The 16399-nt window shown below is 45.8% G+C and overlaps 1 protein-coding gene across 1 annotated transcript; it reads right to left on the bottom strand.

The window, feature by feature from the left end:
- Nucleotides 1-3168: 3168 nt before the first annotated feature.
- Nucleotides 3169-14342, bottom strand: LOC135383983 (cholinesterase 1-like). Its single transcript, XM_064613258.1, has 3 exons — nucleotides 14182-14342; nucleotides 10865-12341; nucleotides 3169-3840 (listed from the first exon to the last, which is right to left on the bottom strand). The coding sequence occupies exons 1-3, from the start codon at nucleotides 14273-14275 to the stop codon at nucleotides 3474-3476; spliced, it is 1938 nt and encodes a 645-aa protein (XP_064469328.1). The 5' UTR covers nucleotides 14276-14342; the 3' UTR covers nucleotides 3169-3473.
- Between the last annotated feature and the right edge of the window lie 2057 nt (nucleotides 14343-16399).

The raw sequence follows: 16399 nt of genomic DNA, 5'->3' as shown, positions 1-16399 counted from the left end.
TGGCATTAGTTCTTCTCTCACATATATTTTTAAATACGGAAACGATAGAAAAGCAACCCTGCAATAAAAATTCACCAGTGTAGCTCGTTTAGACACACTAAGTGCAGTCCCGGAAGCTTGGCATGGCGGAAATTGAAGAAGGATGTGTTCCAGACTTTCCATGTCCCCACAGTGACGGCATTTTGGAAGGCCGACATGTCAGGAGCGGCAACGAAACTGAGCTATAAAAGCGACATTGAGTTGCAGCCGGTGAACTAATGTAAAATCGCGACGAGAGGTATCCGGAGAGGGAGCTTTGGATCAGCTCTTGCAAGCATAGATGTGGAACGAATGCCAGTAGCCCATTGGAGGGAAGCTAGGTCATATAAAAAGGCAATAGACAGGTACACACTTGTGCATCAAGTGTGTATGTGTGTACTGGTACACACATGTGTATCAGTTCTCGGCCTATTGCCTCCACTCAAGTTGTTCCTTGCTGCGCTCCAGCATGGTATTTCTGATGGAAGGAGCTCCCGACAGGCTGCTTACACATGCGTTTAAATCCATGATTAATCTGAGCGGGTGTGGGCCGGTGTTCTTGTACATGGGTTGGTAGAGTTGTCGGAATGTTTGTAGTTGTCGTCTTCTGGTACTGCGTTCTGACCTCGAACATGACCGTCTTTCCCAAAAGTGGCTTCCACTTCAGGGATTGTCCCAGCACCCCCCTCACGGACACACCCCTAGTTCCTCGAAAAATCTTGCACCCCCCTCCCAGAATACAGGACAGAAAGGTCGAAAAAGCCAGATTCATTGATTGATTGGAATTTTTTTGGCGCAAAAGCGACAAAGGCTATAGAGCGCCAAAAACAGTGGGTATGTGGAGAAATCAGTATGAGAGTATAATTAAAAGTAAAAGTAAAATGATGACGTTAAAAACAAAACATTGTGGAAAAAATAAGCCAGAAGGGCAGCAGATATGGGCACTGCTGCTGGGCCTTGTAGAACACGCTACGAACTCATAAATTTTCGATTGCTTGCGAGAGACCTGTACCACAACCACTAACAATATTCATTGCTAAGAAAGGTAGAACGCAATAACCAATAATGACATCTTGAATGCCATTTGCACCTCGTACAGCAGACGCAAAGGAATGAGGATACACACGATAGCGCTCATGTGAAATGCGAATTGAGTGCGCTGAGGTCAGCTGCCATGGTACAACAGTTACATTGTACTGCGTATAGTACACGAAAGAGAAAGAGAAATGCGCCAGGTGCCTGTATAATGGCAACATTTAGCAGCCATTGCGCTATGCATCTTTCAGATATCTACTTTTCCGACTGTTGGTACCGATTTCCGTTATGCAGGTTATCTGGACAATGCTCCGGACACTCGATATGTTGTTGGAACGCTGAACAGGTCACGTTCTTTACTTTTGCTCGTAAATCCAAATTGGAACGCTATTCAATGGTGTACTCATCTTCGAGATGCGCTCCCACTCTTACGTCCTGCCACGCTTATGCTTTCCTGCTTAGTTTCCCGTCGAACAATCGAAGTGACACGCTTCGGCTACCAAAGCCTCAAAAATAAGAAATCATTCTGGTGGAGCGTTCCTGAGAGCCTAGCGTTCCAGTTAACGGTGGTACCTATTTATCCCGAACGTGAGCCAACTAAATCGAATTTGTTGAACAGCTGCTGGAAGTGCTACTTAATTTTGTGGTGCCATGCCTTAATGACAGGCGAAACACGAGCATACGTCTGCACAATGCTATATCATCGTCTTAAATGAACTGCAGTAGGTCAAATAAAGCAAGGTAAGCTACAAAGTCACTTGTAGTTGTGGGAAAAGTGATGCAATGGACAATTTCCCTGATATTCTTAAAAGAAATCAAAATATGACTATTGCTATCCACGCGAATATAACAAACCAACACACAACTAACTAAAAACTAGATAAACTAGCCCGTGGATAGCCTTCCATACCCCGCGTCAGCAATTTCAACTTCGAGGAAGGGGCAAGCGTCCCACTGCAGCCAATATGTGAGTGTGTACTCACGAAATTCTTCATTGAAGGTAGTGATTTGATGGTGAGCGCGTATTGTGGTTCGGTGTACCACCGCCGCGGCACAGTTCCCTTAGAAGTCGGCCCAGGACGCACATTCCCCCAGGGCGTGAGTCGTGACGTTGCCCACATACGTGAGGCCGACAACGGCAAGCCCTATCACCACCACCACCACCGCCACCACCGCCGCGGGACGCCACACTATATATGATCGCAATCCCGTACTAACGAGATGATTACAGCACGAGTGCGATCGCAATAATCGCAATAATTCCCGATGTCGTATCAGACTTGCATTGATATCCCAAGGACGCTGCCGGATAAACGCAATCACATCGGATTCACGCCATCGGCGATTGTGATAGCACGTATCGTGACTTATCGCGCTCATAAGTTATGTCGCCGTGCCGATCGGTTTTTTCGGTGTGCTTTGCCTGTGGTTGACTATGCCGGTGGGCATAGTGAAGTGACATTTTTAGAAACTGAGGCTCAAGTATTTTATATGTATCTTGCATGTTCTTATATTATTTCTTACTTCCCCCAAATTACAATAACACACTTCATCTAATTACTTCCATTCCCAAGTATTTTGTAATGTATCTTAACAATGTTTTGCAGTCAATATTCAGTACCGTATTTTTTTTTAAATACTTTTAGTAGTATCTTGCACATATCTGCATCGTTCGCGCTTTTCGGCAGGCAGAGCTAAGTTCCGAACTGTCCGTAAACAGAGCCATTTCAGCAGTGACGCATTAAATTGCATATCGAACAGTTTTACCATGTTGAACTGCTCAAATAGAGTCAAATGTGGTGGTAGTTCTCTCAGGAATACGCTGTCTTACTCAGCAACGAAAACACGTTATCCCTCATCATGTTCACGTGACACTCTTCACTCATGACTCGTGCTTCGCCCTGAAGACTCCACTGTGCAACTGGCTGGCACAAATTATTGGCGGTTATCGGCATGGACACCCATGCTGCACCCTTACAAGTTTCCAACGTTCTGTTGCCATCGTTGATTTCTCCTCTCATGCAACGTTGTAGTGGATGATGCAATTAAACATGATCAAACACATCCCTCAGTTTGTTGTATAACCTATTTATTGATCCTCTACCTTGTTTTCTATTGTCCGGTAATCCTCCGTGAATCATGAGGGAAACAAAAAGAAAACAAAAATCTCTCAAGCCTCCACGTACAGACTCCAGGTTCGACGGTTATCGGACTAATCACAGTGTGTATTCTATAAGTTGTTTGTATTTCGTGTCTTGTTTAATTATATCACAACAATGTAAAAATAAAAAAGATTTACATTCCATGGTTACGTACATGTCCAAGGCTCTTCCTTGCCAACTGGTGGTGAGCCGTGTTAAAGCCTATTTTAGTAGTTAGTTTAGTAGTTTGTTAGTAGTAAGCAGTTATGTGGATTTTAATCAAACTCTTCTTTCTTGTATCATAGCTTCGAAACCCTTGTCGAACAGTTCTGGAGGTCTGTCCACTGACAATCGGAGACTGTCGATCGCAAATGTCTTCGGCGTTTTTCCAGTGATGGGATTTTCGAGTTGCGTGAGCACATTAATTAGGCTTCGATGTTTGTCAAGCGGAGCAGGGCCCACAGGCTGTCGTGTTGATAATTGTGTATGATTCGCAATTAGCGCAATCCACTCCTTGCATACGTATTCGTAGGGCATTCCTTGTACCATGTAGATAGATGTGGTACTAGCGATTACAAGGTGCTGCACTCTCTGCTCTGACGTCTTAGCCCACAGAAGGGGCGTCCCAGCACACCCACTTGGGTTACTGCAACAAAAACAAAGAAGAAACGGTGTTAGCAACCAGCTGTGTGACGTCGGGAAATCGAAAACACGCAACAAACAATTTTTCCCAACAAATTCGTCGGCAATTTTACATGCTGGCACAACAACCCATGTGGGTCTCGGATGCAGACAAAAAGAAAAAAAAGAAAAAAAAGAGAGAGAGAGAGAGAGAGAAAGAGATCGAAAGAAAGTATCCACTCAAGAGTAACCAGCGCTGTTTGAGTGAACCAATATCGCGTGAAAAACGAGCTAACGTATTCTTTCACGTAAGTACAGTTATTGGTTAATCACTTTTCTAAATAAATCAGACGCTAGAATAAGACATCAAGGGCATCCCACCGGTTAAGCATCGAGCTAAACGTCGGGTTTTTTTGCGTAGTAAGATCCCCAAACCTAATAGCGATACCTGAGAACAACACGATAACAACGTGCGGTTCGAGGGTTAGGCGGATATTTGTACCGAACTCTGAGCCTTGCGTGTTGCTATGCTACTAAAGTGTCTAGCTTAACAACACCGTTCCAGAAACGGTGAGAAATTTACATCACCGCAAAAGCACGAAATACTTTTACTGCGATAGCATTATTGCCCTAGCTCCTCAGAAATTATTGTGGTCTGCGCCGAAAACTCAGCTCGGCGGATGGATGGCGCCACGAGAACCATGGGCGCAGAAAACTTGATGGCCATTGTAAGAAAAAAAAAGAGAAAAACTTCACTAGTCGCATGGCACCCACGCGTCCCACGCAGGGAGCTCCTTTACGGCCTCCTAAAAGAGAATGCAGGCGGAAGGTGGAAGGTTGGCGTGTTGTGCAACATTCAAACTCAGCTATTCATTTATCTACCCTCAGGGCTGTGAGACCATACAGAGGGGAGTTATAATGTTAATAGGAGCAGCATACAGAAAGATTTACAAAGTCCACATGAAGAATTGCAGAGATACATGGAGGCAAATAAAAAAAAAGAAAATCGAACATTTGGGTGGATTAGAGCAAACACTATAGGGAGTTTTAGCAAGTCGTCGCCCGAATTAAGCGATCGATTCTGCCGATTCGAAAAGCGAATGGGAAGCGAACTGCAGAGACATTTAGCAAATCGGGCGAATCGTTCATCTCCAAATGTATTCCAGATGGATTTGAGTAGCGACTGGATCGTGGTGAATCATTCGCATGTCTTCTTGTAGTATATATGACGTATCGCAGTGTACTTCCAGACTTTGTTCCCTGTGCAGAAGGCTCTAGTTGAGGCGAACTATGTCGGTCACCGTGTTGTCAATGTGCTGTCAAGTAGACGCCGGCACAGTTGGGAGACTCGATCTCATGTTGATGAGTCAGGATGAAGTCAGAAAGTTTTGCTTTGAAAACGGTTAATGCGGGTGGTTAATGGGTAAGGGGTTAAATAGGGGGTTAATGGTTAAAGGGTTAATACGGGCAGTTAAGGGTGCGAGCCTATCTCGACGGTTAACCAAACAGGGAACGACAAGGGATGAGCACTTTGCATAGCTTTAATGCGCCTTGCATATACACGCAACTTTCTCACTCGGACTACGGACGGGGGGGGGGGGGGGGGGGGCAGAATATTTGGTGTGGTGGTTTTCACGGTCCGGGATCTGCATCTAATTCTGTGCGTCAACTGCGCCCGCAACTACATTGTCTTGTCTCAGAAATCCTACGTTTCTGGACCGTAGAGAGATAAAAGGAATCATAATTTGCGATTGTGTTGCAACGGCAATGATTACTTGCTGAAGCCAGGGGGGTCAAAGCCACCCCTTGCCCCCAGTGACGGCGCCCGTGGCTGAGATATGTGTAGGCTGTTGGAATAATGATTATCTATTATTATGACAATAAATTTTGTTAGACAAACAGAGACGAGTTATTGCTCGGAGAGTGGAAAGCAGAGAGTGATTGATGTTATGTTTCATAGCAGTTACACTGTCGTGGCGGTTGTAATTACCAAATATGAATCGGGCTGCCCTGTTTTGTACCGTTCCTATTGAGTGTGGGATAGTACTGTGACCAGTATCCCACACGGAGGTTGCATATTCCAACTTTGGAAGGACTAGTGATTTGAAGGCCTATCATTCAGAGACCAACGCACCATTGCCGGGGTGGTCGGTTGGGTCTGGTTGACGAGGGGGACGGCGTGTTGTTGTGTTGCGTGTTGTGCGACATTCAAACTCATTGATGAACCAAGTGCGGACTCGCGGCTTCTTCACTTTCACATCGGGCGACTACGTTGCGAGACGGTTATGGGTGCAATTTTAAGTCTTTTTTTCTTGACGCCAAAACCCAGAGCGCTTTATCCTCCCTAGCATTACATCATAACTCATCGCAGTTGCGCTGTTACATTTGACCCATATCTGCAAATCATTACACGCAATTTATAATTATCCCCACATTTTCTTATAAGCTCAACAACTGCTATCGCATAACTCCTCGTTGCATCAACAGGGAGACCGCTAGTTGTTCGTTTGCTTTTTTTTTCTGCGGAACGCACGAGGCTAATTCCAGCGAATTTCGACCAAGCAAGGAATCTGACCATCTCCATTTTTTTTTAATATACTCCTCAGGGCACGGGAACTGATGAAAAATGCGCCTATATTTAAGCCCCAACCTTCAGCAATTTCCAACCTTCATCCAGAGAGGGGGAGAAAGAAACTGGTCAAAATGTGACCCAGTCGTTTCCGGCTACTTTGCGGGCTTCTCAATTGAGAACTATGCGGTTCTAAGAGCCACAATTTTTTTCACCAGCTCACTACTACATGGAAAACTCACTTTCTTCTTCCTACCCGTTTGCAACTGAAACTTTTTTCGTAAAAAAACAACATAGTCGCAAGAAAACGCGAAGAACGCCGTTTTTCGGAGCCTTCCTGTACCGACGCCGTTTATCGGAGAATAATGAAACCTACACCATTCGTTTTGTCATTAGATACCCTATCTGTTGATACCATTTTCACCGTTCTAGAGTTAATCTGCTAGAAGGAGATTGGTAGTAATCCCACAGGCGGTATCGCGATTTAGCTGTATTTCTGCCGGCGCAAGCAAAAAATGGCCATCAAAAAGTTGCCGCGAATTTTTTATATGTTGCGCAGAAACCCTTTCCTAACACACAGAAAAAAAATTGAGATTCGTATTTGATTGTCGGCGACTCTTCGATTTTAAAGTGACAGTGTGCACGCGCGCTAAGCGGTACTCTCCCGCAGCTGGTTCGCGTTACGGTCGCCAAGGGCGGACGCGATTCAGAGAAATCAGGTTAAAAACTCGGTTATGGCGCTGTTATGGCTGTTTGTACAGTACGTGCATACGCATTCCTCTCTGCATGGGCTAATACTAACCCACTTGCGGCGATTGGAGTAAAATGGACTGTATGTCTGGATACTTGTTCTTAGATGTTCTGTAGGCTTCGCGGATTGAACAAGTCTCTTAGCTTTTGTGAGTTTCTGGACTCCTCCTTTAACGTGCACGACATCTCTTGATCTTGGGCTTTGAACTGTGCAGTGGCCAGCTTATCCACCGTATAAAAGCTCGTTGCTCTCGCCAAATCATCTTCCTTCAGGGCACTGCGCTTGTACGGGTCAGGCAATGCCCACACATCTTTTACCGCGACCTACTTCTGGGACTTCTTAATCATGTACCGAGATGGCCTCAGGAACGATTGCTTGGACGTCGCGCTCTGACATCGATGCAGGAAGAAGCGTACGAATTTGGCATCGCTGTTGCAGTGACTTACTTGCTCGCCATCCTAATATTTCCCAACAACACTGGGCACAGCTGGCAGTTGCTATTCAATGTACCGGGAAGGGAAACGTCGAACGCTGCTTTAATCTGAAGACGTTTTGATTTGATTTGGGTTTTTCTGAAGCATTAGCTACTAAGGCCATAAATCTGTCGACGTGCCTTGACACCTAGAGCTTCCGAAATTTCGGAGTTCTTTCTTTTCACATACGATGTGGAGGTCCTCTTGCGCTTTCTCACTGGTGTCACGCCGATGCTTTACGATGTTATTAATCGATTGATTTCATCAATCGCTTCGTCTTCCGTTGAAAACGGATCATCTTTCGTGCTGGTGTTGGATGATGTGGACGTTGAGGGTTGTTGTGATTCATAAGTTCACAAAGCAGTTTTGGCACAGCACATCTGATTCCCGGATATCACCTGCACCTTCGGCACCAAGTACAGCTTTCAGGGCGTCAACACCAATCCGATGTTGAATTCCAATGGTAGATTCGGGGCGCCTCCGGAGCAAGTTTTGTTGCTCCGCCGAGAGCAAGTCTGTTCGATTGGCAGATTGGGAACCGTTCTGGAGTCTTCCAATGGGAGCTTCGGAGCGGCATTCGAGCCAAGGTCGCTCCAGGGAACAACCCAGACTGCTCCGCCAAAATAGGCAGATTCAACCTGAACTCTCTGTGACGTGTCACTTGTCGCTTGTGCTTCCTATTTCCTGTCTCTGCTTCGCCAACATGGCCGCTTCGCAACGCGTCTTCGCCATAACTAGTCTTTTGCGTCGTACGTTGGCTATTATGTTTCATGAAAGAAGCGATAAGTCAGACATTACAATGGCAACGTTAGGAGATTAGAAGGACATTGATGTTGCAAAACATTGCGTTATAATGGAACATGGGTACCTTCTTCTTCCTCCGTCTCTGGCCGCCATCCACCGAGGGAGATTGGCCACGGCTAAGCTCCAAGTTGGGCGCAAGTGTTCCAGTCGCGGATTCGGATCACTTGCTCTAGGCCAGATCAAGCCGCTCCATTGCCGAGTCTGCCACTTGCTCCGACTCTGCCATTGGAATTCAACACGAGTCACGCACTGGAGGTCCTTAGTACGGCTTTTCTTCTTCGTGTGCTTGTGCAAATAGTCTGCACAGTAGACTCGTTTGCAGAACTCTAGGCAGAACTCACGTCTCATGCGGAAACGTCAGGACTACAAGACGAGTCTGAAACAGCCTCGGCAAAAACTTCGGTGGTGACAATTTAGCGTTGTCATTCACACGGGTCAACCGCTTGACCCAGTCTTGACCAATTTTGGCGACGAGCGATATCTGTCAATATCCTCCGTCAAGGCCAGCTTCAACTTGGTGCCTTTGAACACAAAAACAGCGGCTCTTGGAAGCCGTTGGAAGTTGGTCTAAGAGGTTGGCACGTGAGAAAGCTTTAGACATAAGGTTTCTCACGGTCTTGAGGAAATACGAACTCTGATGATATGTATTGATGGTGTCAGCGACTCGGATATGAGCCATAACCGCGTTTTATACTTGATTTCACTGAATTAGGGATACTACCGCCTAAGGGCAACGCGCAGCGCGCGTGCACACTGTCACTTTAAAAAATACGAATCTTTTTTTTTTCTGTGTGTTAGGAAAGCGTTTCTGCGCAACATATAAAAAATTCGCGGTAACGTTTTGATGAACACTTTTTGCTAGCGCCGGCCGAAATACAGCTAAATCGCGATACCGCCTGTGGGATTGTTACAATCTACTTCTAGCAGATTAACTCTAGAATAATGAAAATGATATCAAACCAGTTTCTTTCTCCTCCTCTCCCTCGAAAATGGCTGAAGGTTGGGGCTTAGATATAGGCGCATTTTTTATCATTTCCCGTCCCCTGAAGAATATATTTTTTCAAAAAAAAAATCGAGATGATCAGGTTCCTTGCTTGGTCGAAATTCGCTGGAATTAGCCACTTGGAAATGTGCATAACGGGTCGTGAACACGTCGCGTGTTTATCGACGTGCTCAAAACATTTTCATGTATCGGCGAGTTTCCCTCTGTTCCTTTTTACTGCTTAGTTACATACATTACTGTATCACCGTTTCGGCTTCGAAAATCAGGAACCCACCTTTTTCCAGTTCCTGCGTTACCAACCTTTGAATGCCACACTTGCAGTACTTTGGATGCCTTTAAATCTGCAAATGGTTTCTTGATAGGTGCGAGGAGATGCGATAACTCTATATGATATCGCATTCATGTAACCGCGGCTATTGCCAGTACAAGCCAAATGAGAATTTTGGCGCGAGTGGACATTTCTTCTTGCGAATACCTAGATTGACATTCAGTTTTGCAAAATGATCCGGCTTATTGTGCAATAGCACGTGCAAAACAACTTGATACGTTGGTTCCTGTGCCGATGATTTGTGCCGATTTGTATGTTGTCGCGAGACTCGATTACACTAAAACATCTTGGTTTTCCCTGAGAAATTGCTATTACCACGTGCTGTTTATTCCATTATTATTATCAATGGAATTATTGTATTGGGTGGCACGCTGTGCTTGTATAAAAAAAGTTGCAAACCTCCTTTCACGGGCGGCTTCAAAGGAGCAAGCTACTGGTTTGTTCAGCGACAGCGTCGCGGTATACTAAAACCAAGTGTTATACCGGATCTCCGCACATAATGGAGGGCAGCTATCCCGGTATCTGCGATAGCGTACCGGGATCCGACTAGCTGAATACTAATACTCTGAACATAAGAAGTGGAGGCAAGCAAGTTGGTGTGTATGATCAGATGGCAACATCTCCTTCAGGTTGGGGAGCAACTTACAACACAGGGACGGAGGACAACCGGTAAGCGTGCATTTCTCCTGTTTTGTCCTCCATCCCAGTGTTTAAATTTGCTCCTCAAACTCAAGGAGATGTTGCCATCTGACTAATTACTCTCTAATGATTACAAATCGCTTGTGATATTCTTAGTTACGTTGGTAGGCAGTGCTAAGGAGATATGACAATGATTTCACGGGCAGTGGTCTACCAATAAATTGACAAAGAAACGAGGCTATTGTGGACCTGCAGCCTGCACGGGGCCGCCGTCTAACCACTAACATCAAATAGCAGCGGTCATTTCCCAATCTGCCGAGCTCACGTAAGATGTTTTCACAGTATGGAACCTCCACAATGGTGAACGCTACGCATGCAGTGACAAAGCTCGTCATGACTTGCTTAATGATATTATCCTAATCTTTCCCTATTTTACCTTAGAAATGTCAATAGAAAGGTTCCAGAAGCATATATAAGCTCACCCTTTTATCGAGAAGCAGGAGAACAGAGCCGCCAACTTCTGTGCGAGCGCCACATCGTCTTTGGTGACTCGTATGCCACTGTCTCGAAGATGAATCACATTTCCAGTTATGTAAAGCCAGTCGAGCATCTGTGGGGCACCCATCCAAGCTGGCCACCAACGGTAACTTGGAACATGTTGGAAATGATAGACGTAGACATCGTTTCCGGAGCGAACGTATCTTCTCACAAACTCTTGCACGGGACAGTGCACAACAAAATGGCCAATGGCGGCAGAAAGCGCCTCCACAGCGTTCGACGTGTGCGAAAAGTACAACGAGAGGATATACTTTGATAACGTAATACCGTGTACACGCAAGAAATGCACCAGTATACGCGTCGCCAATTGTTTGTTAATACGCTCTTCATCTCTGACGCCTAGGTGTTCGAGGAGCGCAGACAGGTAAGGAACTCCTTCGTTGCTTACAAACCCGACTATCACTTCTTTTCTCCCTGACGTATATCTGACTTGGTCGTCAGATGTAACTATTGCTTTTCGAGAAGGTGTGAAGAACGATATGGCACCTCCCATACCTCTCGCTAGCTCGAAGTTTATCAGACTTTGCAGGGAGCGTCCACGAAGACATTCTAGAAGGGCTTCCTTGCTCTCGGGTTGGGGACAGAGCAGCTCCTCCGACACGTCGGCTACGTTTCTTACCGGAAAATTAGGCATGATCCGATGGGAAGACCCGCTCATGAGAATAACGCGAGTGAAATACTGCCTACTAATGGGCGATGCGAGGTGGTACCCGGCTGAAGTAGCACCAGCTTCGTGGCCTATTAAAACAGTTTGATTTACTATACCGTCGTATGTATCTATGTTGGCGTGAACCCATCGTAGCGCCTGGAGCTGGTCCCAGATACCATTGTTCTGGGCTGGGTCTTCAGATGTACCCTTCAAGAAACCTAGGATGCCTACGCGATAGTTTGGCACAACAACAACGTGGTCCCACAAGGCAGCCATTGCAGCGCCATCGTAGAACTCGTATTCACCGCCTCCTCCCGCAACGAAGTTGCCGCCAACTAGCAACACAGCAACAGGTTTTCTAGTGCGGCCACCATTCTTCGTAAGTGGTACCCATATGTTTAGAAACAGGCAGTCATCGTTCGCCGAAGCTTTAGGTAAGGGCCTGGACGGAAACGGACTGTAGAGCGGCTGAGCGCAGGCTGGGACTTTGTGACCTTTTCCTGACGTTGCTCGCAGGGGAGGCTCGGGTACGGACTTGTCAAAACGGTTTGCAGGGCTCAGATGTGTAGCGTAGCGGATCCCTAGGTATTGCATGACGTCGCGTTGAAACGTCCGAACTATTTTTCCTTCAGGAAGACCCTTAGAATGGTAGCTGTAGAACGCAGGCTTATGCCGCTCGCGTTTTAACTTTGCGATGACTTGTATGAGGGCGTATCCTAGGAGTGTCGCGACGACCAATGCGATGAGTGTGGCTGAAATATAACGCGAGAAATAACGTGAGCTGTGAGGGTAACACAGTGACCGGTATGGAAAGAGCTGTACAGCACAAAAATGCTTTCCACAGCGACAATTTTAAAATTTTAACAAACATCAAGTATAGTAGGTAAGTAGGATAATGATAATCACTTGAACTGGAAGACTTATTGGTTCTTGTAAATGGACTTCTCTCTTCTCCGTCTCTTTCTTTAATGATGACGTTGTAGCCAGAGTAACATAAGATGAATCAATTTCAGGATTTGCTACATCTATGCTCGTAGTAATGATGCACAAGTGGCAGCAAGCACAGTGCACGCTGCGACTGGTGAAGGCCGGCATGCATCTTATCTAATTTGAAGACTCAGACAATTACTGAACCATTCAAGGCATTTGCCGTAGGATACAATGACAGCTTTAAATACGAGGCGTTTCTACAGAAGTGCATGCAGGATGTATTCGAAGGTCACATGAACAATGCAGCAACGTGTCTGATCAACTAGTGATGTACACTAGACTATGAACATACCTATTTACCAGTGTTGTACCTAGAGATGGTACTAGTACCTCCACCACACGACGCATTGTTTATCTGTTCCGAACAATAAACTTGCAAAAGACAGTTTCAATTGATCTGTCTATACGCTCACATCAGGTTTGCAGCTGCTGTGACAGAAGCTAGCTTCGTAGCCCATATTATGCAGTATGTTATACCTGCCTGTGTTTCGCAAATGTGAGCTAGAAAAGTATTAAAAAAAATGCACAGAATAACACAAATTATATTCCTTAATAATCGATTGTCACAGAATACTATCGATCACAGACACAGACACAGATCGATAATCACAGAATAATCAGCGTATCAGAGTTAAAGAAATTGAGGAAGATCGTCACATCAGTCTACCTGATTAACCAGTAACTAAAGGGAGTACAAAGAAAAAATCTGCTTCGCCGTAATGTCGCTGTTTTATCTGTGTTCCACGTCTTCCATATCATGAAAAGTAGCGTTAGCAGTAGCGGAGAAAGAGTCCGCCGCTACCCGTATTTGTAGCGGAAATACTTTTTCCGTTACAAATTTAAAATGTAGCGGAATCGCTACTCCGCTACTGAAAAAAGTAGCGAATACGATAGCGGCGCTACTAGTAGCGCCGCTATGTACAACACTGCTTATTGATGACTCCATGAGTGGTCGCTGGAGATGGCGGTTGCGCCACTAGACCACAGGCAAAAGAAAAACTTATCAATCCGTTCACAGTAAGCAAAGTTTGAGGTTGGGATTCGCGCACATCTCGATCAAAATACTGTTGATGCAATACCTAAGCAAATGCTGTTATTGCAGAAAAAAGCATTGTGTTCTAAACACCCTAACGGGAAAATTATCAAGTGCACATATGCGCTATGTGCACTAAATTATGTCTTAAACGCGCATCGTCTCAACATCAAGGTCAATGTGAAAAATATATCTTTGCTGTTAGTGTGCTGTATGCTGCATGCTGGCTATGTGAGGGAACATAAGTATTGCACCGTCTTTACACATCTGGCAACGAAATTCCTACGTAAAAATGTTGCAAAGCGAAGAGTACGGTAGCGGAAAAGTAGCGGCATAGTATTTACGAAAATTTTATTCGATAACAGCAGCGGTATCGCGTTACTTTTTCAAATTCGTAGCGACGCTAGTATTGCGCTATATTTTGTGGAGTAGTGGGTAGAGGTACTCCGTTACGTAGTTTGGTAGCGGGTACAAGTCTGCTACTGCGCTGCTACTGCTACTGTAAATGCGCTATAGGGGGCCAGCATTTGCATACATTAACTGCATTAAGTAAGGCTCAAATAACTTACTGACAATAGCGTAGGTTCTCTTCGCTCTTGATGATGTCGTGAACACAGTCTCTCGATTGGTATCGTAGGCGGGGCTTGACGACCCCAACCTCATTTCTAACGTGTATAAATTGAGGGACTTGTGAGAAATAGGGCAGAGGGCACGGAACGGCGGCGGGTGCTCATATCAGGAACATATATGTTTCCTCTTCTTTGTTTGCTTCGGTCGTCGCGCCAGTGAGCCTCACGAAAACTACAGGAATACTGACCACCCTAGTAGAAGTCTTGGAAAATAGGGATGTAGAGGGGCTGGGAAGAATGATCATCATATAGCTGAGCTATTAAATAAGTGACAACTGTTAAATAACATACCAGCAGGAATTTAAGAAATAACCATTTTGCGATTGTTTGTAATGCCTTGCGAAAAATTCATTCGACGACTCAAAATCTGCACTGCAAGCTATTGGGAACACAGGCATATATACGAGGCTTGCCCGCGCCCCTAGTGATAGATGTGTTAATGGCTTACTAGCATGTGTACGAAACAGGGCACAGTCGAGTTCTCCAGTGGGTTCCAGCCCATAATGGTGTCGTGGGGAATACACAGCCTGACAGCGCCACAGAAGCAGCTCTCTGATGTCGGAGTCGGACGAGTATTGCACTGCTGAGAGGAGACCGTCGTTCCATTCTTCGACATCTAGTGGCACCCCTGGCTCCCCGCAAATGGACAAATTCCCGCCCCATCTATGCTTAGAAGAGTTGATGCAACGCTCGCTTTCCGAATTTCGCTTTCCACATTCCGTCAAGACGCTGCATAAATTCATCGGACGCTGCTCAATGTGGCTTTTTCGGCTTAGTGGCGTTACCGCACGAGACAAGTTGACAGTCCCAGATCCCGTCACTTACGGTGGTCTGGAAGATCTAGAGCAGATTATTCTCCATTGCCCACACAACCAACCTTCCCGAACCACACTTCAAAGTGACACCCCGGACTGGGAAAACAGCGTCTACTTTATTTAGTCTATGAAAAGAAGGTGCCTGAAGTATTCTACGCGCGATATTTCAATCCCGTTTACGAACGCTGTGCATTTCTGTCATCATTTGAACATCTGCTGAGCCTCCACAAGTTTCGACAACGCGAAAAGCGAGTGACGTAATCATAAGCCCACAAATTGCAATGGTGTCATGTTCTGGAGAGGGCACTCGTCTCCTAGCAACGATGCCGGAGTCCGGGGACGGACACGTGGTGGAGAAGTCACGTGGCGCTGATCGAAAGAGAGGAACCTGCTTGTTTTTTTCTCGAAGGTCGGAGCGTTCGTGTGGATGAGCGACTTCAGAGGACGAGGAAGCTTTGCAGGCAGCCGGTATGACAGCGTTGGGTCTACACTTCCCAAAGAGGACCTAGTTGGAATGTCGTGTTGCCACTGTAGGGTAGCCCAGGAATCGAACAAATGCCTGAGGAGGGATCTTCTGTCTCCTCTCGAGAGTATAATGGGCATAGAAGGCCGTTGTTCATGTGCAGTGGCAGCGGCAGCGTCGGCCTCGTGGTTCCCAGTTATTCCGCAGTGCCCTGGAACCCACTGAAAGGCAACGGAGTGGGAGCGATCTTGTAGGGACAATAAACTCTGCAAAGCACAGACTGAATATGACGAAAACAAAGCTGCGAAATCCCAGAACTCAAATCATAAGCTACACTCACGGGCTCATAAATGCAATATCTCTGTTCCATCTCCCCGTGGGGCATGTGTGTGCACTGAGCAAACGTGACTGTACATCAAAGGAGGTATAAAAGCACAGACATCAAGAAACTTTCGTAATGTTGCTTGCCGATAAAGTTGGCACATAAGTTATTGGAGCGAAGGCCTCGAAATGATGCGAGTACGAGAGGAAGCAATAGATGGGACAGCGCTGCACTGATACCCCTGCCACACACGCAGAAAAAAAAAATACCATCAGCGTGCAATGTCTGTCGAGTTCCGAATGTCATTTGTTACGATAGTCGTGCTACGCGTCGGCCCGGAATGACATTAAACGCGATGATGTCGATGCGGGTCTCACACTAGCCGCGTGGGGTACTCGAAGAGGTAAACGATTCAAAGAGATGGAAAATACCCATAATATCCCACAAAATGAGAAAATGTGTTCTATTTCGTAATCGATGGTCGGTACTATATGTCGGAAAACTGTCATCTAGCCTGTCAGGTGGCAGTCTACGCAAAAAGTAAATATGCAAAAAGGC

The sequence above is a fragment of the Ornithodoros turicata genome, chromosome 2 (assembly GCF_037126465.1).
Source record: "Ornithodoros turicata isolate Travis chromosome 2, ASM3712646v1, whole genome shotgun sequence".
NCBI lineage: Eukaryota > Metazoa > Arthropoda > Arachnida > Ixodida > Argasidae > Ornithodoros > Ornithodoros turicata.
The sequence above is the reverse complement of the archived record's forward strand: the minus strand, read 5'-3'. Positions and strand labels throughout refer to the sequence as shown.

Excerpts from the sequence above, each read along its gene's own strand:
- LOC135383983 (XM_064613258.1), bottom strand. The coding sequence starts at position 14,275 with ATGAGGTTGGGGTCGTCAAGCCCCGCCTACGATACCAATCGAGAGACT. Across the intron at positions 12,342-14,181 it reads GAGAACCTACGCTATTGTCA|CCACACTCATCGCATTGGTC; the intron begins GTAAGTTATTTG and ends GTTATATTTCAG. Across the intron at positions 3,841-10,864 it reads TCCTGCTTCTCGATAAAAGG|TAACCCAAGTGGGTGTGCTG; the intron begins GTGAGCTTATAT and ends TTTTTGTTGCAG.